Source organism: Ruditapes philippinarum, unplaced genomic scaffold (assembly GCF_026571515.1).
Source record: "Ruditapes philippinarum isolate M1 unplaced genomic scaffold, ASM2657151v2 ctg4681_1_1_1_1, whole genome shotgun sequence".
Lineage (NCBI taxonomy): Eukaryota > Metazoa > Mollusca > Bivalvia > Venerida > Veneridae > Ruditapes > Ruditapes philippinarum.
The window spans coordinates 18,909-42,825 of NW_026856042.1; the positions used below are offsets into that span (position 1 = coordinate 18,909).

General features: G+C 33.8%; 1 protein-coding gene across 2 annotated transcripts; it reads left to right on the forward strand.

Annotated features, from left to right (window-relative positions):
• The first annotated feature begins 791 nt into the window (after positions 1-791).
• LOC132745215 (C-type lectin domain family 4 member D-like) lies at positions 792-23,113 on the forward strand. 2 transcript variants are annotated; one of them, XM_060734064.1, is made up of 6 exons: positions 792-1,288; positions 15,812-15,939; positions 16,170-16,260; positions 16,719-16,820; positions 22,430-22,540; positions 22,958-23,113. In XM_060734064.1, the coding sequence occupies exons 1-6, from the start codon at positions 925-927 to the stop codon at positions 22,969-22,971; spliced, it is 810 nt and encodes a 269-aa protein (XP_060590047.1). In that variant the 5' UTR covers positions 792-924; the 3' UTR covers positions 22,972-23,113. The 2 variants fall into 2 exon arrangements, with proteins under 2 accessions (XP_060590047.1, XP_060590048.1); XM_060734065.1 differs by having other exon boundaries at positions 22,430-22,513.
• The last annotated feature ends 804 nt before the right edge of the window (positions 23,114-23,917 follow it).

Below are 23,917 nucleotides of genomic sequence, written 5' to 3' on the forward strand. Positions count from 1 at the left end.
AACTCTATCATAATACTTTCCCCATTTTTATCATTTATTGTAGTAATGAATAGCAGTGTCATAATACATAACATTTTAAAACTTCCTGATCTTAACATAATTTGTACTGTAACCCCTCTAATTGAAGAACCCTACCTGTTCCCCTTTAATCAAAGATCCATATTTTTAACCCATCTAGTTCAGGAGCCATTCCTGTACCCCATTAATTCAAGTATTATATCTTTAAACCCTCTGATTCTAGAACTGTACCTGTACCACATTAATTAAAGAACCATATCTTTAATCACTCTAATTTTTGAACCATTCCATTACCAAATTGATTAAAGAACCAACATTTTATCTTTCATTTTTTTAATTCAGGAATCATATCCGTCCCCAATTGATTAAAGAACCTTATCTTTGACACTTCTTATCGGTATTGAAGAACCACACCTGTACCCCATTACTTAAAAAAACATAATTGTATCTTTTTAACCACCCCCTAATTCAAGAACCATACTTTACCATATTCATTCAAGAATCATATCTTTAACTACTTTAATTTAAGAAACATACCTTTACCCTATTAATTCAAGAACCATATCTTTAACCCCCTCCGGACATAATTTCAATCACAGGCAGGCACATTTACTGAACAGAGCTTCATTACATTTAATCTCTCTATCTCATACGAGACGGTAGTGTACAGAACAGTATAAAAATTAATGAAATATGATGTGGGCTTTCATTAGAAGGTGTATGATAATTGTCGAGAGGAAAAATTAATTACCTGTAACTGAACACAATATATCTTTATTTTGTTAAACGCTTTCAGACTGTTTGGTAAACAGGATCAAATTTAAACTCCAACATAATAATAGTTTATAAATGGACATTGTTGTTGTTGATTATATGCGGACATTTTAATATCAAAGTTTATTAAAAATGAAATTTCTTCTCTTTATACTCGTTATCATTGATAACTTGAATGTGGTTCCTGCCAACAATGATAATTGTGGATTAAATGATCTGAATGCTTTAATGGTTCGTCTGCGTCAACTTCGAACAGAATTTAACAACTTGAAAAGCCAGCACGCTGAACAGATAAATCGTGTTGATCGTATTGATTTACAGATAAATGCCACTCGAGCAAAGCTTGAAGTTCTAAACAAAGCAAATGGTACCCAAGAAACAGAACTTAAAGAGCTTAGACAAGATATCAACAATAAATCTTTAGAAATCAACAAAGAAAACAGAAAACAAGATACAGAACTTAACAAACTTAGACAAGACATAGCGGCAATTAAAGGTATTCTATTAAACTATTAATTCTTAGATGACAGTGCTTATCAATGTGACTCAACTGAGGAATTCATTGACATGACTGGGTCAGAACTGTTTTTAAGATATTTAAAAAAAAATATTTAGGTCTATATCAATACTATGTTCAACATTTCAGAGCTTTAAAAGAATGCTCGCTACCCTTTTCTTTACTTATCACCTTAATTGCGCAAAATTTAGTTACTAAAAAATGAAAAATTAAGACACAATTCGGTCTAAAAATTGCTCTTAAATCAATTTTCTGTATTAGACCTAGTACATTTCTACATAAACAAGTACACCAAAATAGACAAAAATGTGACTTTTGTCGTGCCAACTTCTGACAGATATTTCCCGCTGCAGTAGGTAGGATGTGAGCAGACAGACACTAATAAACATAGGAGGGGGACAGAAACATGCATTGGACAGTACAGGTAGCTCATATATGAATTCGAATAGTGAATCTTCTTTTATTTCATTATATACTGATGAGAAATTAGTCATGATGTTCAGAAAATTGGAAAAATTAGATGCAAATGATAAAACTTTTATGTCAATGGCCGAAAAAAATGATAACAATATACGAAAAGAAGATAATCTGGAGCATGTTATTAGCGTGAGAGATGTTAGCCTATCACAGTATAGACACTGAAGCGCGCTCGAGGAGCAATAATATAATCTTATATTTTACGGCTTAGCTGATGTCAGGGCAGAGAATACATACGAACTTCTTTCGCAGTTTTGCAGCGACCATCTAGATTTCGACCTAGGGGAATATTTTGTCCAGCGTGTGCACCGTTTAGGCTCTGTACGTCGCGCTAGTGGTTTTACGCAAACTCCCAGACGTCCAATAGTTGTCGCTTTTCGAGATTTTGGCGGCACAAAGTTCATCCTTCAGCAAACTTGAAAACTGAAGCATGCACGATTTAGTATGGATAGGGACTATCCGAAGGAAATTGCTAGCACAAGAAAACGACTTTTTGGCCGTTATCGCAACAAAAGAGATTTGCAAGGCTCAGAGGTAAAATTCGCCTATCCAGCGAAACTCATTGTAAAGGGCCGAGTTATAGCAGACGAGTTCCCCGACTGGCATGAAATTTTGAACCAAGACAGGTGTAAAATGTTTATGTGGCAAAATAGTTCGCATAGTAAACATAACCAACGTGTCAACTCTGTTTCAACAGAAGCCGATAACTCAGTTAGCAACCCTCAATTTTCACAATCGCTGGTGCACCCTAGCGATAGTCGAAACCAAACATATCGCATATCACCACGAATTCAGTCATCTACACATCCTACGTATAGCCAAGTAACAGCGAGAACTGCATCTAGCTCGCAAAATATACCCCATTTAAGAAATGTATCGTCTGTTTAAACGGTAGACGACAGACGGCACGGAAGCGTGACAACCTAGTGAACGGTAGTGGCACGGGCGGTCATGATTTTCCACCTGATTCCGTGATAATCGAAAATCACTAGAAACTCACCGGACAATAGGACATTAGGGAGAGACAAGCTATTAGATGTGCACTTTTAAATGTACAGTGTCTCGTTTCAAAAATTTTAATAAACTAGAAACGCCCACATTACGGAATTCATTCGATGATTACAGTATGATTTTCTTGACAGAAACTTGCTCGAGTGAATGTATTAACATGAAGGTTGACGGTTTTGAGTTATTTAGTCTTCATCGGTCGGAGAAAAATAGCTATAGTAAAAGAAACTCGGGCGGCGTTGCTGGATACGTAAAACTGTCTTGATTGATTTTGTGTCTTTATACAGCACAGATAACGATGATATCTTTTGGCTGTAAATTGACGGTTTATTATTTGATTTACATTATGATATATGTTTGTGTCTTTGTTATGTAGTACCGAAATGAAGCTCAAAAGAAGCTTTCATTTTGTCAAATATATATGATAGAGTTTTAAATGAAATTGTAAAAATTAGTAGTATCACAAATGACAATTGTTCTTTTATAGTTCTAAGGAATTTAAATAGCCGAGTTGGTCAGTTGAATGACTATGTCAATGATGATGACTTAGATATACATATAAGCTCCCTTCTACCTGATAATTATGTGCGAGGTCATGTTTTACCAAGAATGTCTCAAGAATTTGGGACAAACCAGAATGGAACATTGCTTAAACTTTTGTAAGCAACCTGGCCTTAGAATACTAAACGGTCGTATAGGAAAAAATGCAAATACATGTATAGGGAAATACACATTTATTGGTCCGCTCGGAAATAGACTAGTTGATTATGTATTAGCAATTGGAAACATTTTTAAATTGTTTAACTCTCTTAACAATTGTGTTGTAACACTTAGCCTTTCTGCAAAATTGCAAGATATAGATTTATGTACAGACTCAATCAAACCGAGTCTGCAATTCTCTTGAAATTTTGTTTCTAGATTGTTAAATGAAAATGTTTGTAGCAATATAGAATATAGGTAAAATGGAATACAGATAAGTTACATGATTATAAACGAAATCTGTCTGAGGATTTAGTGGTACAATAACTAAATAATCTTACACCTGAATTAAACACTGTGGTATATAGCAATGATGTTGACGAAAACATATCTTGTTTTTAAACTTTAATTGACAAAGTTTGCTCTATTTAAGCATGTACCGAAAAGCCCAGTAAATACTCCTGTTATACATGTAGATATGAAGCAAAAATGGTTTGACCATGAATGTGCGCCAAAACAAGACTTTTTCTATAAATGCCTAAATGTGTATCGAAATTGTAAAAGTGATAGTTATAAAGTTAATACGTGCAGAGCAAGGTCGCAGTATAACATATGTTAAAGGAAAAGCGTTATAGATATAGACAATTAAATACAAATTAATTGATTAAAGCCATGGTTGAAAATGCAAAGCGGTATTGTAAAATGTTGAAAGGGTTATCTGGTAATACCGTTAATTCAATGTTACCTTCAACAGAACATTTCGCCAGATATTTTAAAGCAATTAATAACCCGGAAAATACTTTTTACCAGGCAGATGAAGATATATTATTTTTTAACGATAGATATTAAAACGGGGAACTTCAAGTAATGTTTTCTAATTAGACGCAGAGATAAGTAACTTAGGAATTGTAAAAGCGGTTAAACAGCTTAAGAACAGTGCTAGTGGAGGACCCGATCTATTACTCAATGAATTGATTGGTATAGACATACTACTACCATATTTATTCCAATTATTTAATAAATGTTTAAATATGGGTTAAACAATAAAGAATAACTTTTTTGCATTTGTTGATTTTCAAAAGGCCTTTGATTTTGTGGTACAAACTAATAAAATTAGGAGTAGTAAGAGGGAACATTTTAAATGTGATTAAGTCAATACATGTATATGAGTGTGTGAAATCACTAGTTAAATTTTTTTAACTCTTTAAGTGAAGTTTTTGAGTGTCATTTAGGAGTCCGTCATTTAGAGGTCCGTGAATGTCTATCACCTTTCCTATTTAGCATGATTTAAACGATATAGAAGAAATAAAGGTATAGAGGGCATTGATATTGGTCCCATGAAACTATGTCTACTATTGTATGCGGATGACATTGTATTATTTTCTTATTCTGCAGATGACTTACAGAATTCCTTAAATGTATTACAAGAATATTGTTTTAAATTGGAAGCTTACTGTCAATACTAAGAAGACAAAATTGTGATTTTAGAAAAGCTGGACGTATTCCTGAAAATTTAGTATTCACTTTTAATGATGAAAATATAGAAATTGTTAACAAATTTAAATATCTAGGTGTTATATCTACGACAGGAGGTGTTTTAAATGAAATGGACAAAATGTTAGCAGGCCAAGCTTTGAAAGCATCTTTTCAACTTGATAAATATTTGTTTTAGTTTACACCAGTCACACTTAAACATATGTTAAATTTGTATGATAAATTAGTTACGCCTGTAATGAATTATTGTTCTGAAGTATGGGGATTTCACAAAGCTACTCATATTGAAAGAGCGCATCTTAGTTTTTGCAGAAGATTATTAGGTGTTAAAATAAGTTGTCAAAATGCATTTGTTTACGGTGAAATCGGAAGAGTCTCTTATATAACTCATATACATATAATACGGTACTGGTAAAAGTCATGTCAAAGTGATAATGTTAAATATGCAAAGAAATTGTACAATGTTTTAAAAAGTGAACTTGAATCACATCCTTATCATATAAGTTGTGTATACAATGTAAAAAGGTTATTATCTAAATTTGGATTTTCTGATGTTTGGTTAAACCAAGGAGTTTGTGATGTATGTTTGAATATTTTAAAGACACGTGTGGGGTATAGATATATAAGCGTCGCGTTGTGTTTTGTTTCTATCTTTTAATATCTCAATAATATACAAGTAAAGCGGTAGTGACGATGGTATATACGTTGACGTCATCTTGATTCCCGCCGTCAATTTTAATATCTCAATAATAGACAAGTAAGCGGTAGTTACGTTGGTATATACGTTGACGTCATCTTGATTCCCGCCGTCAATGCGTCGTTGTTGTTCCCGCCTACACATAGCGTAAGTCTTTCCGACATTATCCCGGCCACGAAATGATTACGATGTAGAAATGATTTCTAATTGGTACAGTTTCACGATAGGTCTCGAAGTGACCAGTCCATTACTCGTGCGTAAAATTGCTACTCGTGTGAGGCCGTCATTACCGTAAATTAACTGCTGGATTACGCCTAGTTTCCACTGCGTCCTTGGCGATTCATCATAAATATGTACAACGTCGCCAACCTGAACTGTCTGATGTTGTATCCTGTTGTTGTGTGGTACTGACGCAGTGACGTAAGATATTTGTGATAATGACAGATAAGTTGTGCCTGCATTCTTGCCCTTTTTGTTACGTCAGACATTGTAACATTCTGTGGTTCTTGTGTATTGCCATCATATGGAAGGGATGTAATACGATGTCCATAAAGCAGGTGCGCCGGTGTTAATGGGTCCGGGTCTCTTACATCGGAAGTGACGTAAGAAAGCGGTATGTCGTTCATTATACCCTCAATCTCTGTTACTATTGTTTGGAGGCTTTCGTAACTAATAAATGAACGACCTAAAACTTTCTTGATGGTGGTTTTTGTTAGCCCAATAAGTCGCTCCCACCAACCGCCAAACCATGATGCTCGCTTGGGTATGAATCTCCATTCAGTAACATGGTTGCGTAGAGCGTCATTAACTGCCGTTGATCTCCTGTGTTGTTTAATAGTATTTGCTGCTGCGTTGAATGTTGTTGCGTTGTCTGATAACATTGTATGGGTTTTCGACTTGTAAATCTTCTAAACGCTTGGATGAAGGTTTCGTCTGATAAATCTGGTACCAGCTCAAGATGGGCAGTTCTTGTTGAAGCGCACGTAAATAGACAAATATAAGCCTTATGCTGAATTCTGGGATTGCTGCGTACATACAATGTTCCCGACCAATCAACCCCGGTGACTGTAAATGGAGATGTATCTTGTACTCTAATTTTTGGTAGGGGTGGTGGATCTTGTGCTGTATATGGTTTGCCTGTTACCATTCGACATTGAACGCATTTCCGGAGAAGGCTTTGTATATACTGACGGATAGATGGTATCCAGTATCTCTGTCGTAAATGTGTGATCAATGCACTTGCGCCTGCGTGAAGTTAGTTCTCATGTGCGTTTAAAACTAGTAACCGTGTGAAAGGATGTTTTGCCGGAAGTAAGTATGGAAATCTAGTTAATTCTGTTATTGGTGCATTGTGGATTCTCCCGCCACATCGTAGAAATCCATCTTTATCCAGGAAAAGTCGTAAACGTTTCACTAGAGTAGGTCGTTTACCATTTGATTTTAGATTATTGATCTCAGCCTTATACTTCAAGAACTGGGTGCTATGTAGCCATAGTCGTTCAGCCTCTTGTAACTCTTGAACGGTTAATGGTTCGAGTCTTGACACTCTTCTGGCTCTGTTTCTTGTGCGACAATTATGGATAAAACGTTTCCTTAAGGCAGTCACTCTGAGTAGCTTCTTATAGCGGCTGAATTTCTTAACATCAATGAGTTGGTGAATTCCTTGAGAGGGCTGTGTAAGGTTCGAATACCTTTCATGATTTATATCATCTTCGTCATTTTCGGTTGTTGAAAACAAAATGGCATTGTCATTTGCTTGCCAGCTAGACCACTTATTAATGTCAGGAAGCCATTTTGGTCCATTATTCCATAATCTGCTTTTATTGTGATCCTTGGCTGACAAACCTCTTGTTAATAGATCAGCTGACTTCTGGTCTGTTGGACAATATCTCCACTTCCGGTTCTCTGTAACTTCGTGAATCTCCATAACCCTGTTCTGTATAAATGTCTTCAACTTCCGATTAGTTGCTAACCAATGAAGAACTATTTGGCTGTCAGACCATATGTAGACTGAATGTACTGGTATAGACATTAACACGTGTTTTGAAAGACGGGCTCCAATAACCGCAGCCATAAGTTCGAGTTTCGGTACTGTCAAATGCTTAAGTGGTGAAACACGAGTTTTCGACATGACCAATGTAGACTGTTTACCTTTGACGATGTATGCCACTGATCCATAGGCTTGTAGACTTGAATCGCAAAATACATAAAGGGAAGTTGTATCATCTGCTAGTTCTGTCTGGTTCCCTACATTACCGGAAGTGATTTTTATGTCTGCTTTATCAAAGTAATCTTTGAAATTTGTTCGTAATTATACCATTGTATCCTCTGCAATATTCTGCCACTGTGTCTGTTTGGCTTCCGGAAGTGATGCGTCCCATTCTTAATTTTCTTTCCATATGACTTGTAGTAAGAGCTTAGCTTTTATCGTTATTGGGCTGAAGAATCCAAGAGGATCATACAATTGTGCCGTTTCTTGGAGTATGGTGCGTTTTTTCATCGGATTGAGCATATTTATAGATCTCTGGTTCAGAAATATCTGATCATTAGTTGCATCCCTTCTCATGCCTAGAATATTCGTTATTTCGTCTGATTCATGTATGTCGTCTGCTTTGGAAATCGCGCGCAAATGACAGCTGTTTGAATTCCAGGAACGGAGATTAAAACCAGCAGATGACATCAGGTCTCTTGCATCGTGATGATATTTAATAACCGTGCTTTCATCCGGAAAACTAGAGATAACGTTGTCTACATATAAATCTTTTTTTTAGTATTTCACTCACCCATTTGTTGTTGTTGTTATCAAGGTGCTTCATAAGTGTAGCTTGTAGGATAAACGCTGAACATGTAGCTCCAAAGAGTATAGATTTGAACCTGTAAGTTACTAAGTTTCCATCTGGATTGGTACTGTCACTTAACCACATGAACCAGGTGACGTCACGATAGATTTGTATATTGTCGTAGGCGCCGGATTGTATTTTCCGTTCTTTTAAGAAAAATGTTATAATTGTCAGGTAACACCGGATGGTCACATTTCCATTGTAATTGTGCTGAATAACGTCCGTCCTTGAATTCAATACATTTGCCAGGTATTCAGAGGTAGTTTCATCATCTTTTCCAGGCTTAATACCTGGAGACTCTAACTTCCAGAAACGTTCTAGGTCATGTGTATCTGGCTTAGATATTAAGACATTTAATATGCAGTCTGTAGCAGTATCAGTAAAAAAACCGGAAGAGGACCGGAAAGCAAGCATCCTATCTTAGACTGGCCAGCTGTGGGACCATTACCACGGATCACTCTATTACTGACAATATCCAAGTACTTATCTGCACCAATTAGAAGTGATATATTGAAAGTGTCGTCATCTGTAACCGGATGTGCAAGTGTAAGCCCAAGAAGATATGGAAGTGCTGTTGTGTCTTGTTGAACGTTTCTTAGGGGGACGAAAATAGTAGGGACAATCAGGACATCTATAGCTATCTTTCCTTTGGTATCAGTTAACAAATATACTGTTGCGGTATCAATGTGACTTACTTTCTTTGAAGATGAACCAAATGCTGCAAGCTCTAGGACTTCTGTTCCCGTTCTTCTAAGTTCGAGTCTTTCTGCAAGTTCCTTTGTTACAACTGACCTCTGTGCTCCTTCGTCAAATAAAATGTTAACATCTGTACAAAGGTTACCAAATGCAACTCCAGATGTTACTTTCGCATCAGCGGTTTTCAACAAAACTTTAGGTCTAGAATGTGTAGTAGAGTGTAGTATTGCGCACTGATCACTGGAACCGGAAATGATTTTGGAACCGGAAGTAGCTTGATCTCTTAAACCTGGAGTGTAACTTTGGGCAAAACGGCATCGATGGTTCGATTTACATGTAGCAACTTGGTGGCGTCCTAGACAATTAAAACATAACTTTTTGTCTTTAACAATTTTCTTACGTTCAACAGTATTTGTTACCTTCCTGCAGTCATTTGCTAAGTGATTGTCGCCGCAAAAAGGACATCTCGGACGTTCCGCTCTCTTTTCATTTGTCTGCTGTTTGCGTGCCCCATTCGGATGAAATCGTGTCCCCGTAAGGAATGAAGCGGTAGCGTTATGAACTTCATCTGTATGTAAAGGCTGACCTGACTCCAGAATAGCGATCACCTTTTTCAATGCTTGTCTTAGTTCCGGAAGTTGCCAGTTACTGTTTCCATGTCACGAGTCATGTTGCGTTTAATTTCAGGAGGAAGTTTCTCTAATACCACAGGGACAAGTAGATTACCATAAGAGTCTTGACCTTGACCAAGTGCATGCAAGCCTCTAATATATGACTCCATTTTCTCTTGAAAATTTCGTAAACTATTAATGTCAGAGTAAGGACGGGGGTAAATCTTATAAACACTGCATGTAAGCGTTTATAATCTTGTGTTCCTCTCCGAAACGTTCTCTCAGTAACGCAACTGCTGGTGTATAGTTTGAATGCGTTAACGGAAATCCCTGAATCACTCTAGCTGCATCGTCGTGGAGTAAAGACCTCAGATATGTGAACATTTGTATGTCAGATAAAGATACGTTATTGTGCACACTTGACTCGAACGAATCCCAAAATGTCTGCCATTCTAAAATGTTGCCGGTAAATATAGGAAGCGTAAGTTTCGGCAGTTTATGAAATTGAGAATATTGTCCGTTATGTATAGAAATATCACTTACATGTCCATCGGAAGTACTGTTGGTCATGTTACCGGAAGTGTTCTCGGAATGATATGCGATGTTGGCACTGTTATTCATAGGCGACTCATCTAGCGGGGGATCTACGGTATTGATCAGCGGCGGTGGTATAACATTACCGGAGGGTTGTCTCTGTTTTGCTTCCAAGTTTCGGATTCGAATCTTTAAATCTAGCATATAATCTTCTGTTTCGTCGAAATCATCCTCGTCGGTTAGAGTTATAATGTTCACATTAAGCTCTTCAAGTGCTGAAACTTTAGACTGTAAATTATTGAATATCGTCTGGAACTGAACGCAATCATCAGTAAAATTTTCCAACTTGAGTAAAAGTCTGGAAATAACAGCTTTCTTAACGGCGTTCTTCTTTTTCAGCTAATTAAGATCCATGTTTGCCTGTAATTTCTCACTAGTTCGTCACGGCACCAAAATGTGGGGTATAGATATATAAGCTTCGCGTTGTGTCTTGTTTCTATATTTTAATATCTCAATGATATACAAGTAAAGCGGTAGTGACGTTGGTATATACGTTGACGTCATCTTGATTCCTGCCGTCAATACGTCGCTGTTGTTCCCGTCTGTAATTTCTCACTAGTTCGTCACGGCACCAAAATGTGGGGTGTAGATATATAAGCTTCGCGTTGTGTCTTGTTTCTATCTTTTAATATCTCAATGATATACAAGTAAAGCGGTAGTGACGTTGGTATATACGTTGACGTCATCTTGATTCCCGCCGTCAATACGTCGTTGTTGTTCCCGCCTACACATAGCGTACGTCTTCCCGACAACGCGATTGTACGATATATACCAACAGGACTGGAATGCAAGTTTACAGGAATCATCAAGAGCATTGTTTTACAGAACAATTTCTAGTTTTAATTTTCAGAATTACTTAAATGTTTTAACTGTAGAAAAACATAGAAAGTCAATGTCTAGATTGAGAAAGTCATCCCGTAGGAAATAAATTGAAACAGTTAGATGGAGAAAACCTAAAAGCACACCAAGAGAACAAAGAAAATGTTAATTTTGCAATGTACTAGAGGATGAATTTCATTTCATTATTGAGTGTACACATTACTGATCTCAGGCGTCAGTATATAAATAGAAATTACTGGGTTCATCCAAATAATATTAAAGGAACTTCACTGAGGTTTTTTGACATAGCGGGACTGGAAATAATTTTTTGAGATTATTACTCTATTTCATGAAGATCTATACAAATAACTTATGTGCAAAATTTTAGATCATTACCTCCCTCCGTTTTATCAGAATAATTATTATAATAGTGAAAATTGACCCAAAATTGAAAAGCGTTAAAACACTTTTCACTCAAATCGGACTGAGAGTAGCACAAACTAAAATTTTCAATGCATTTCTTGAATATTTCTTAGTAATATTTATATTTCTGTTTTAAGTGCTCATGTTGATCTGTATGAAAAAATACAATTTTATATTTTTAGCCTTACAAACCTCAGTGGAGTTCTTTTAAATGTGTAGGATTGATAAATATCACAAAGGTAGTCGACATAAAGAAGTAAGCAGCTTATATTTACTATGCATTTGAAAAAAGAGCATTGCTGCTGTCAACAATTTAGATATATGTTTAAATGTTAATGAAGAAGTGCACACATGTGGTTATAATATTATACTTACTATGTTTACATGTTTGCTATAAATAGATGCTTTGTCTCTCCCTACATGTATGTTAGTATAGAAATGAAATGTGATTGGTATAAATCTGCTATTGATATATGATTACCTTTATCCAGTACAATATAGTTAACACCTATATATATTTTTTTCAACATTGAAAGTTATATTGCTGTATGTACATGGGCCATAGATGGCTTACTACTTAATAAAAATATATTTCTATTTCAAGTTCCCCAGTTGATCTCTGTAAAATTTTATATTTTTGGGACCTCAATGGAACTTTAAATGTTCAGAGCATAAAATTCTAATAATAAAAAAATCATTCTTTAAATTAAATATAGTGTTGTTTGAAAATCATTTATAACAAAGGTTGAAGAGAAGTTACTGCAAAATCATTATGATTACTAAATGTTATGCTTTTTCGTGGAAAATCATAAAAAATATCCAAATGAAATCATGTTTCGTCTGCAGTAAGATTACTTTGCACAACCTGATTTGCATTTTACTTTGTTTTGCTAAATACATCCATTCCACAGATTAAAACACCCATGAAAATTTCTTTTTCGACAAAACCATGGTATTTCATGCCCATGAAACTATTATTCACAGTAATATCAAGAGTAACTTCAACACTTACCAATGAAGGTACTGGAAAATATATGTTATATTTCCTCATCCAGGTCTGCTTAAAGAAAAAAAAACAGTCCTTTCATTTGTGGCGCGCTTGAACAATCACTATTTATGTGCCAATTATACACATTATTTGACAATTTCATTTGAAATCACCCTTCTAAATTCTGCTACAAAGTTGTTCAGAGTCAACTTAATGATTTTGAAAATAATTAGGGGGGGGGTTATTCCCCAAACATTTCAAGATAGTGGGGAATTATTAAAATACTAGTAGTGAGAAATTTAATTAACACTTTAATCAACCAAAATTTACAAACACAATCATTCTCAATCATTTGAAATTAAAAATGTGTTTTCTTATTTTTCTTTCCTTCGTGCAATTTATTTAAAAATCCATCCAAGAATGACAGTGATTGACGGGACTAAAAACAGACAGACAGACAGACCTACATGTATTAACTGACTTAACGTGTACAGATTTTTGTGATCTTCATTATTTTTTTCATAATTTAAAAGCACTTAATGCCCCCAATAACCAATGATTCATTCTAAAGGTCAGGCGTATACAGAACTAATCTCACGCAAACTTGGAAATCGTCAAATATACCTTACTGGCACACGAGGACGCTCGGACAGATGGACAAACATGTACCTTCAGGGCGATAAAAACTAATTAAAAAAACATTGCAATAGGTTAAAAGAACATTTTTGTATGATTGAAAGTATGAAAATAACATCTGAATGACAAACGCAAATATGATTCTCATTTAGTTTGGTATATATTTCACCATTTTGCACCATAAAAGTTGTAGTTTTAATAGATGCTACTCTAAATTTCCCCTAGTAAGTCTTAATTAGTATCACTGCACTTATATTTATTAAAAGGAAAGAAAACAAGCCTAGTAAAAAGCCTTGCGCGTGTTGACGTTACCTTTTTTTACTAGTATACAGAAACAAAGGAAATTATCAGGCATTTTTAAATCCAAGATGGCTGCCGCATTAAATTTATCTTTTTCCCATTTATTCTTCTCGTTTACTCTTTTGCCGACTGAAATAAGCAAAACCTGAAATTTAAATTCAAAAGATGTGTTTAATCTTGCGTTTGGGAGAATTAAAGTAAAAATTAAAAATAGAAAAAATGGCGGCCATTTTGAATTTAATTTTTCAAAGATCAAGGACTAGAAATAAAGTCGTGGTAGAGCAAAACATAAATTAAGCGTACTGGAAATAGGTCAGATTGAACTAATCAAAGCACAGAAGGCGCTGAATTTGTTTGGGTCTCAGCATGTCAGAAAGGTGACAGTTGTGAGATTTAAAACCAATTTGTTGTTGTATAGTGCCATTAATGTTTTTTCCAGTGTTATTACTGTAGTTCATTGGTTATGAGACTTATTGCAACATTGATATTCAATTCAATGTTTATTTGGCCTAAACAATTAAATAAAAAACAAAACAAAAAACATGTGTTGCCTTAACTTGGATTTGAACCACATACCTCTCGCTTCCTTTACGAGCACGTAATCCCTGAACCACAATGAATATATCAGAAAACAGCCTGAAGCAAACCATATTGTTCAAAATTAGGGTTTGTAATCCTTATTAATTTCGTAGTATGTATATCTGTCATTGAGTCAACATCCTTACTTTATTTTTAACAGATGTTCATTTAGGCGACCGCAATAATCCGAAGCTTTACAGAAATAGCCGAGCAATTTGCATTGATTAAAATGATATTCATGCGCGTAACAAAATTATTTGAATATATTACGGGTGTTTAAAATTACACAATATTAAAAATCTTCGACCAATCGGGAACTATTTTTTCTTCCCTGAGAAGGCTTGAAAACTTATGCGCCTGTCATTTGACAATATTTACGCAGTGAATTCTCCTTAATTTTTCGTCGTTAGTGTACGTATAAAATGAGCTAAATAAAGATGATACATAAAGCGCTTGAAACGTTATATGATTCCATGGGACTTTTCGATATAGGGAAGGATATCAATGCATGTCAGGAAAAAAATGTACCACCCGCTTACAGCCGTTATAAAAAATCCTTCATATATAATATATGAAACATTTGTAACTGTATATGACAACTGTCTTTAATATTGTTTATGAACACTTTATGATTATAATTATGTTTAAGGTTATAAACAAGTAAACAACTCTGTGAAATAAGTAAATAGTTTCAAGTAAGATTTTTTCTCACATTACATGCCCCTCTCTTTCCATCGCTCTTATGTCCACTCCAGGTTTTTGTTTGGTGCCTTCTGTGTGCCCTACTTTGATGTGTCGGGGAGCTGCGTCCTGTGAACGTTGCCTTTACTTTGTTGACCTTTATTCTTGTTTTTATCAGAATATAGGAATAGGAACGAAAATGAGAAAAAATAAGTCTTACTTCTATCCGCCATAATACATGCATTTACGTTAGCAAAATAAAAGATAAAGAGTTACAAACTTTTGAGGTGTGTACAATTGTAAGTCTTATTTGTGCTTCAAGTGTTATTTTGCACAATTAAGACTATCTTGAAACAAAATGAGTAAGCGAATGACTTGAAACTTTGCACAAAAGCTATTGATCCGGACATAAAAATTCGTTTTCTTTGTCAAAATTTTACTTTAAAAATTAATCGGACGAGATATATTGTTTGTTATACGTAGTTGTCTCAAAATATTACGTATGTTCATGCAATTGATAAGATACTCGAAAACATCTTAGGCCTCTAAATATATGGTGAACAACTATTTGAGCATGCTTCATTTGAAATCGCGTGATACTGCCGAGAACATTTCCACACTCATAAAAAATGAAGATAATTTTTGTAAGTGCACTTATAATCTGTGGATGTTTCACATGTGTTTAAACAAACGGTGTTTGCATATGATTTTTACATGTTAGGGAACCTTGTGAAACATGTTGAGAAAAGGATACAATCTTTGAGAGAGAACGTCAAAGGTTGGATTTATAACTAATTATTAAAAGTTCTATTGAAAAAAAAACTTTAAGAATAGTCCGCAAACATTTTAATCTTTATTTATATATAAAAATAAACCTAAAGATGAATTGATACAAAATAAATTAATTTATGAATTCTAAGTTATTTTTTTCTATATACATTCCACTGATTTTATTTATAGAAGAGATAAAATTGAAATGTCCCGCGGCGCCATGTCCTGACAGCTCATGCGGTGATGAATGGGTTTCCTACAACAACTACTGCTACTATTTTGAGAATATCAATACAGCAACATTTGAAGAAGCAAGGGCAAGTATCATAGCTATAAACTGAAATGTCTTGTTTCACTTCAACCAATACTTTATGGCTCATAATTAAATACACTGTTTTAATAGAATTTCTAGACAAAAAAAACACGCACTTTTTATGTTAGTACAAAATAACAAAAGCAAAATTCCTCGTAAATACTATATTCTATACTCACAGAATAGGAACAGTACAGTATTTAACAATTATTTTCAAATGCTTTAATCTTTCAGCTATTCTGCAAGCAAAAGTCTTCTAACCTTTTGTACGTTGAAGACAATGACGAAAACTCATTCATCCTAAGAATGCTCGGTCGTTTTAAACGTGAGAAATATATTTTCTTTAATTTAATACAATATAATCATAGCTTTTTAAATGTCTTCTCATAATACTCGTTAAACGATTTTTAATTTCTGGTTTTATATCATTAGAATAAATCGAACACATGAACTTACATTAACATGCATGAGAATTGTTAAAAACCATGAATGTTTGATCCATATCATAAGATTATATTCAAATAAAACAATAGTAGGAAGCATCGTTTGGTAGACACAGTTGTTACAAATTACGTAAAGGTACGTTTTTGTATGCTATGAAAATTTAGTAAATTGTAATCAAATATATAAGATTAAACGATGATTAATTCACTCATTTACTAATGGTATTTAATGGTAATTAATTAATTAATTACATTAATTAATGGAATCAACTACAGACAGCTAATAGACTTTATTATTATAATATCTAGTATATATGTTTTAACAATTATTGATAAATAGCAAGCTACAGCTGGTTGATTGGGTTAACTGACCAAAGTACAGAAGGTATTTGGAAATGGATAGACATAAATGCACCGGCAAGATTTATTAAATGGGCACCCGGTAAGTGAAATTTACCGAGTAAGTTTTATTTTCTACAGAAAAAAAACTTATGATTTGTCTCAGATAAAATGTTTTCAAATTTGTTTATAAACAATTACACAAACAACGATTGTTTATTTTTAGACAATACCTATTACAAGTTTCAAGTTTCAAGAGTTTATTCAGCATAAACATACAATATGTTCATTGCCATACATATGATATAATGTGCATGTAATATGACAAGAAAACAAACAAACAAACAAACAACAAAAATAAAATACATTTGGTAACAATGAGAATAACCCAAACAAACACACACACACACACCCACAAAAAATATTTTTGAGAAAAGTGTAAAGAAATAGTAATTATTCAATATGTATTTAAACAGTCAGATTTATTGATTATACGTATCTCGTTTACATGTAGCTAGGTATAAATACTTTGCCAGTTTATTTATAATACTTTTTTGGCAAGATGTCATAATATTCTAAATTTCTGGATACTAGGCCAAGAACAGTAATAATTAGGAAGGCAACGATATCTTATTTCTCTATAAAAGGGACACACTAATAGAAAATGATACTCATTTTCAACAACATTCATGTTACAAGGTAAACAGATTCGTTCAGATCTTGGAATATTCCTGTGTCTACCTTCCTCTATCAGTAATTTGTGAGCAGAACATCTAAATCGACATAAAGTAGTACGATAATTTAAATTACTAACACACAACAAATATTTTTCCGCAACATGTTCATTTTTAAATATGCAATAAGTTTCTAATTTAGGTAAACTGTTGATTTCACTTTGCCATTGTTGTAAGTATTGATCTTTTATTCGTGCTATTAAAATATTAAGTTGATCATTTGTAATATTTTGATTATTCAATAAAAACGGAAAACCTAACTCATTCAACAAATCTCGTACATCACTGGACCACTTGTTTAATAAAACATCATAATCATTTCTCATACTATAAATTCTATAAATATGTTTGTCGTTATTCTTAAGAATTCTGTACCAAAATTTCAATATCCTTATCTTTCTATATACAATTAATGGAAATCTTCCTAATTCTCCATACACTGTTGTATTTGCAGTTTGTTGCCTTACACCTAACAACTGTTTCAAAAATTTCAAATGTACTCTTTCAATGTCAGGGGCTTTATGTAGCCCCCATATTTCTGATCCATAATTTAATATAGGTAATATCATGGTATCAAATAATTTTAATTTATCTGGTATCTCAAAATTAACTTTATCAAATAATGCATTTAAAGAAAACAAAGCTTTAAAAGCTTGATTAGCAAGCGATTTTTGTGCTTGATAAAAACGACCAGAAAGCGTCACACCTAAGTATGTAAAAGTTCTCACAACTTCTAGTTTTTCACTATCATAGAATATATCATAATCTTGAGTTCTGTTTCCAGATTTACAAACCATGACTACAGTTTTATCAGTATTAAAAGTAATATTCCATGCTTTACAATACATGTTCATGTTATTTAACAAATTTTGTAGACCTTCAACAGTATATGAAAATAAAAGAGTGTCGTCAGCAAATAATAACATAAACATCTGTATTTCATCTAGACTGAAAATATCATCAGATTGAGTCAACATACAATTATACATATCATTTATGAAAAATAAAAACATAAGAGGAGACAATGGCTCTCCTTGTTTCACGCCCATAAAAGTTTGGAAATCATCTGTCAAAGAACCATTCACCCTTATACATGATCTAACGTTGTCATACATAATTCGTAACATGTTAACTATTTTTGAAGAAGCTCCATTTGTTATAAGTTTATACCAAACACCGTCCCTGTAAACAGCATCAAACGCCTTTTTAAAATCAATAAAAGCTAAAAACAGCTTCTTTTTTTCATTGTGTAATATTTTGTTTATGATAGAATTTAAAAACAAAAAATACAATCTATTGTACTTCTTCCTTTACGGAATCCAAATTGAACATCTGTCAATAAATTATTACTATCAGCCCATTTCCTTAATCTATTATCTAATAAAATTGAGAAAATTTCAGCAAAAACGCTTGTAAGTATTATCCCTCTATAATTATTTACATCATTTAAGTCTCCCTTTTTAGGTACTGGCACAATAATTCCTTTAGTCCAACTTATAGGATATATACAATTTGAATACATATAATTAAACAATTTACAAATCACTGGTGCTAAAAATTGCTTACATTCTAAAAAATATTTCAGGTATAAGTAAATCTTCACCAGCACTTTTACCTCTTTTAAGTGAAGATATAGCATGATCAACTTCTTCTACACTAAAATCCTTATCCAGCTCATAAACAACATTAGAGTTAAAGTTATCATCACTTAAAATTCGCCTCTACATTTTTCATTCATTAAAAATATCACTACTCGTAAATAATTCTTTAAATGATTAAAAAAATCATCTTTTACTTAACGTACTACTGTTTTTATTATAAGATTTTAGCTTCTTTATTTCAGACCAAAATTTTTGTGGTTGTTTTTTCGATAGCTCGTGCAATTTATGTTTTTTGGTCTTGCTTGTACTTTGATATTGCTTTTCGCTTAGATTGTTTTATATCTTCTTCTGTTGATAATCAATAAATTAACATTTTCAGATGATTTATCATATCTATATTTTCTTTTAGCTAACCTCAATTCGCGTCGAGCATTTTCACAGTCTTCATTAAACCACGGGCTTTTGAAAATTTCCTTTCACTCTTTCTATCTGCATCTTTATAAATATGCTTATTTGAACCAAAAATAGAAAAGGCTTTATCATAAAGAATACTTGACAAGTCACTTATTCCACTATCTAGGTCAATATCTGACGAAATAATACTATCGACAATATTACCAATTACGGCATTTCCCTTGACATAATATTCTTATAATCTATCAACTTTTCTTCTTTTAAAACGAAGTTTACAAACATTTGCACTAATAACATTATTACATAAAACATTTTCACACAATACATCAAAACTTATCTGTATAGGCGCATGTGTTGAGCATGTATAAACATCGTGGACAATAAATTCAGAAATAAAAGGAAATAACTCGTAAGAGCATATAACGTAATCAATCAAACTATTTCCATTCGAACTCATATTGGTAAAACCACCAATCCCAGCGTCGTCACCACAACGCCCATTTACAATTTAAAAGTGAGCTACTTCTACATATATCTAATAATTTTATACCCGAGTATTGACAGTTTCATCCATAGAAAATCTATGAGGAAAATTCGATTCATTAATACAATATTCATTTTCATCTAACACATGTATAAATCTATCAAAATCTGTACAGTTTTTTGTAAAATATCAGACCTTTTTCCGCATCTTGAATTCAAATCGCCAATTATCGACACGGTACCTAATTCCGTATATTTTCGAATGTTTAATTCAAGTGACTCAAAAAAACCAATTTCATGCAAATTATAATATATAGAGTTACTGGGTGGTATATAAAGAAAACAAACATACATATCTTGTAATAATCGAAAAAAATGCTTGCAAGATTTAACCCATATTATACCTGAGTAATCTATTTCACTTATACTTATTCCATCCTTATATATTTCTTTATAAAACAAACAAATATAATACAATAAGTGTCTTTATTACGCTGCCAAGTTTCAGAAAAAAATAAAACATCAAAATTTGTCACAAAATTCAAAAAGTCTTCATCACTCAAACAGTTTTTCAATCCTTCTACATTCCAGGAAACAATGTTCAAATCACACTTTTCTCCGTGACCCTAGCTTAATCCTTTTGTGTTGATGCTGGTTCCTGGCTTGAACAGCTTGTTGTCGATGAACAGCTTGTCTCGTACAAGTACCGCCCTTTTTCCCGCTCCTCGTGCCTTGGGGATCATTGATGCCAGCACTGTTAAGTGTTGAGAATTGAGTACCGCTCAAGCCGGTGCTAGGGGGCGTGAGGGATGTTGCACTCATTCATTATCCCTCATGTACAGACTCAATCAAACCGAGTCTGCAATTCTCTTGTAATTTTGTTGTGATTAATGCTTCCGAGGGATCACTTTGTTTCCAGAATATTGTGCTTCACAACAGCAGGTGTCAAGTGCTGTGTGGCAGCTGTAAAAAGTTGCCCCGTACTTCACTTCAGTGTTGTTATATTTTCTGGTCCTTCGGGATCATTGATGCCAGCACTATTAAGTGTTGAGAATTGAGTACCGCTCAAGCCGGTGCTAGGGGGCGTGAGGGATGTTGCACTCATTCATTATCCCTCATGTACAGACTCAATCAAACCGAGTCTGCAATTCTCTTGTAATTTTGTTGTGATTAATGCTTCCGAGGGATCACTTTGTTTCCAGAATATTGATCATTTCCAGGGTATTAGAGTGCGTCGTCTGTCCATGACCTCTTGTGGGAACTGATCTGAAACATTAAAGGGAGAATTGCGCAGATTTACTTTTCTAAGTTGTTGTTTAAGCATGAATTTAGAGTCTTTGTCTTTAAACCGGACAACAATAGGTCGAATTTTTCCAGGTGTAAAAGCTCCGATCCTATGGGCTACATCTACAGCTATTTTGGTTTCCGGTCCAGATATATTCAAAACTTGTGAGCAAAAGTCATACACTTTATTTAGTTCTCAGTAACCGGTTTATTTGGTAGAAAAGGTGTGCTATTATTGAATGTTGAATGGTCAGTAACTAGGTCATTACTGTCTGTGTTTGATACCTATCCTGAAACGATTTCTGATATAAGGGGACTCGGTCTCTCCAGTGTGCTATCATCACTGTCCATGTAGTTCTGTGAAGCTGTAGCTGATTTCGCGCCTTCTGGAATGCCAAAAAACAACATATTTAAACTCATGGATCTACATTTAATGTCAATCATGTCCTCAACCATTGAATCATTACTCAATTTCATCTGTAAATTGTCATTCTCTAACACGTGAAAATCGTGCTTTAACTTAGCAATATCATCTCTGTTTGTGTTTGTACAAGAAGATAACGTGTCATATTGGTCACTTATAAATTTCTGACTATTTTCAATCTGTTCGATCTTTTGATCCATACTATTAAGCCCGTACCGTTTATAGCGTCCACTGATGATTGAATGGAATTCAGTTGACCCAGTTTAGTGTCCATTTTTCTCGAGCCGAAATAAAATATTTTGAAGGACATCCCCCTGATTATTCTGCTGGGAATGCAATGGCGAAACTGGACTTAGATTCGTGTACGTCGGAGAGTAAGGATAGACTGGGGGAGCTATATAGATATTAGTTCCTGCAACATTGTTCAAGTGAGATTGCGATCCAGTATTTTGATTTGGGGTTTGTGGATACATTTGTTGACTAGACGCCATCTTTGTTGACTTTTTTACCTGACCGCTTTCTGTTGTTGGCGAGATTATGTCTTTTTTTTCTCTTTCTTCCCATTACATACTCACGCAAATTTCAGTGGTAGCTCGTGTGGTATCTTGTATGACAGATAAATCAAATTCAGATCGTGTTATTCGCTAAAACCATAGAATATGTATTTATTTTCCTCGGCTCAAAATTTTCAACCGCCATATTACACGCATGCGCACAAAACATAACAAATTCTGTTTTAATTACACGGTTTAATTATTTTTTTGACCTTTAGATCAGCCGCAGGGCCATACGGGTGAAAATTGCGTTGGGTTTTTTCAAAGCGATAGTTATCAGTGGCATGACATACCATGTGCAAGTAAATATTCATTTATTTGCAAAAAAGGTCAGTATGATTTTCACACAAAATTTTAAAAAAAGATTTAGTATAATTAAATCATTATACAAAACAATGAAACAAAAATCTCTAGTATAGAGAATGCCGACGTGTTTTATTTGGCATGTACAAAAATCACAATAAAGACATATTACGTTATGCTTAAATTTATTGGAAACCACTTCTTGATTAAATTTTGATACTTTGAAGGAAATTGAAACGTTATTAGATGTTTGAAATTTTACATACAAAACATTTGATATCAAATAGGAAACAAGAATATAAATATTGCTTTCAGTAAATTTTGAAAGAATAAAACGTTCATACAGTGCGAACTATAAAAAAAATTTCTCAATTATATTCATTTTATGCGACATTATATGCATTTATAACGATTAAAATAATGTGTGTTATGTTTTCTTTCAGAGAAATCCCTATGAATGTTGAATGAGACTACAGGTATTGGCGCCGATTATATACATGAATATTACATTCTTTGAATAGCTGTAGAAAGATGCTTATGTATGTTGAGTGACTCTATAAACATTGACATCGATGATATGCATGTATGAATATTACATTCTTTAAGGTGACAACGGAGTCAATTATCACTGAAAATACCTAAAATGAGATTTTTTGCTTAGTAGATTTATCAACCTTTTCTGAACACATCCGTGATTTAATTTTGGAAGCAGCTAGTCCAAAAAATGTGTTTTTAAACGTTTTAAAACGGTACCTGTACATTTTTATCTGCTATTCGCGTAACCTGTCAATTATCGATAACGCTCCGCCCCCTGTTGAGGCATCAATGAGGGAAATCGGTAGTTCCATGTATGCGTGAATTACCGGTCCAAACTCGAACATACTACTCGTAATTCATGTTTCTACCGTACATCTTTTATGAATATCGTCAACCTTTTATTTAGCCCTTTTTATAAAATAAGAAATTGTCGGCCAATGTACATAACGTAATGTATGAAACAAAAATAATTAAGCACAGCGACCACGGGGTTGATTAAAAATATAGTTGCTAAAATATCCATAATGTGTGAAAATAATCTGTCTGTCCCGTTAATCTGATAGATATTACATTGAGTTTATGGACTTTTGTGCGGATTTAAGGGCTTGCTTTACATTCAACCTCGTTTTCTAACAATGTCAAGTAAAACAACAACAAAAACAGACAGCATTTTTTTATGTGAACGCCTATATGACTTGTGGTAAGGTGTCCCTGACAAATTTCTATATCATTTTAGGTTGTCTAAGGATGATTATTTCTCTATGAATCAATAAAAAAGATAATAAGATATATTATCAGTGTATGCTTTGAATAAATTGTTCGCCAGTAAATCGAACACAGTACTAATAAACCTGGGACAAAGTATG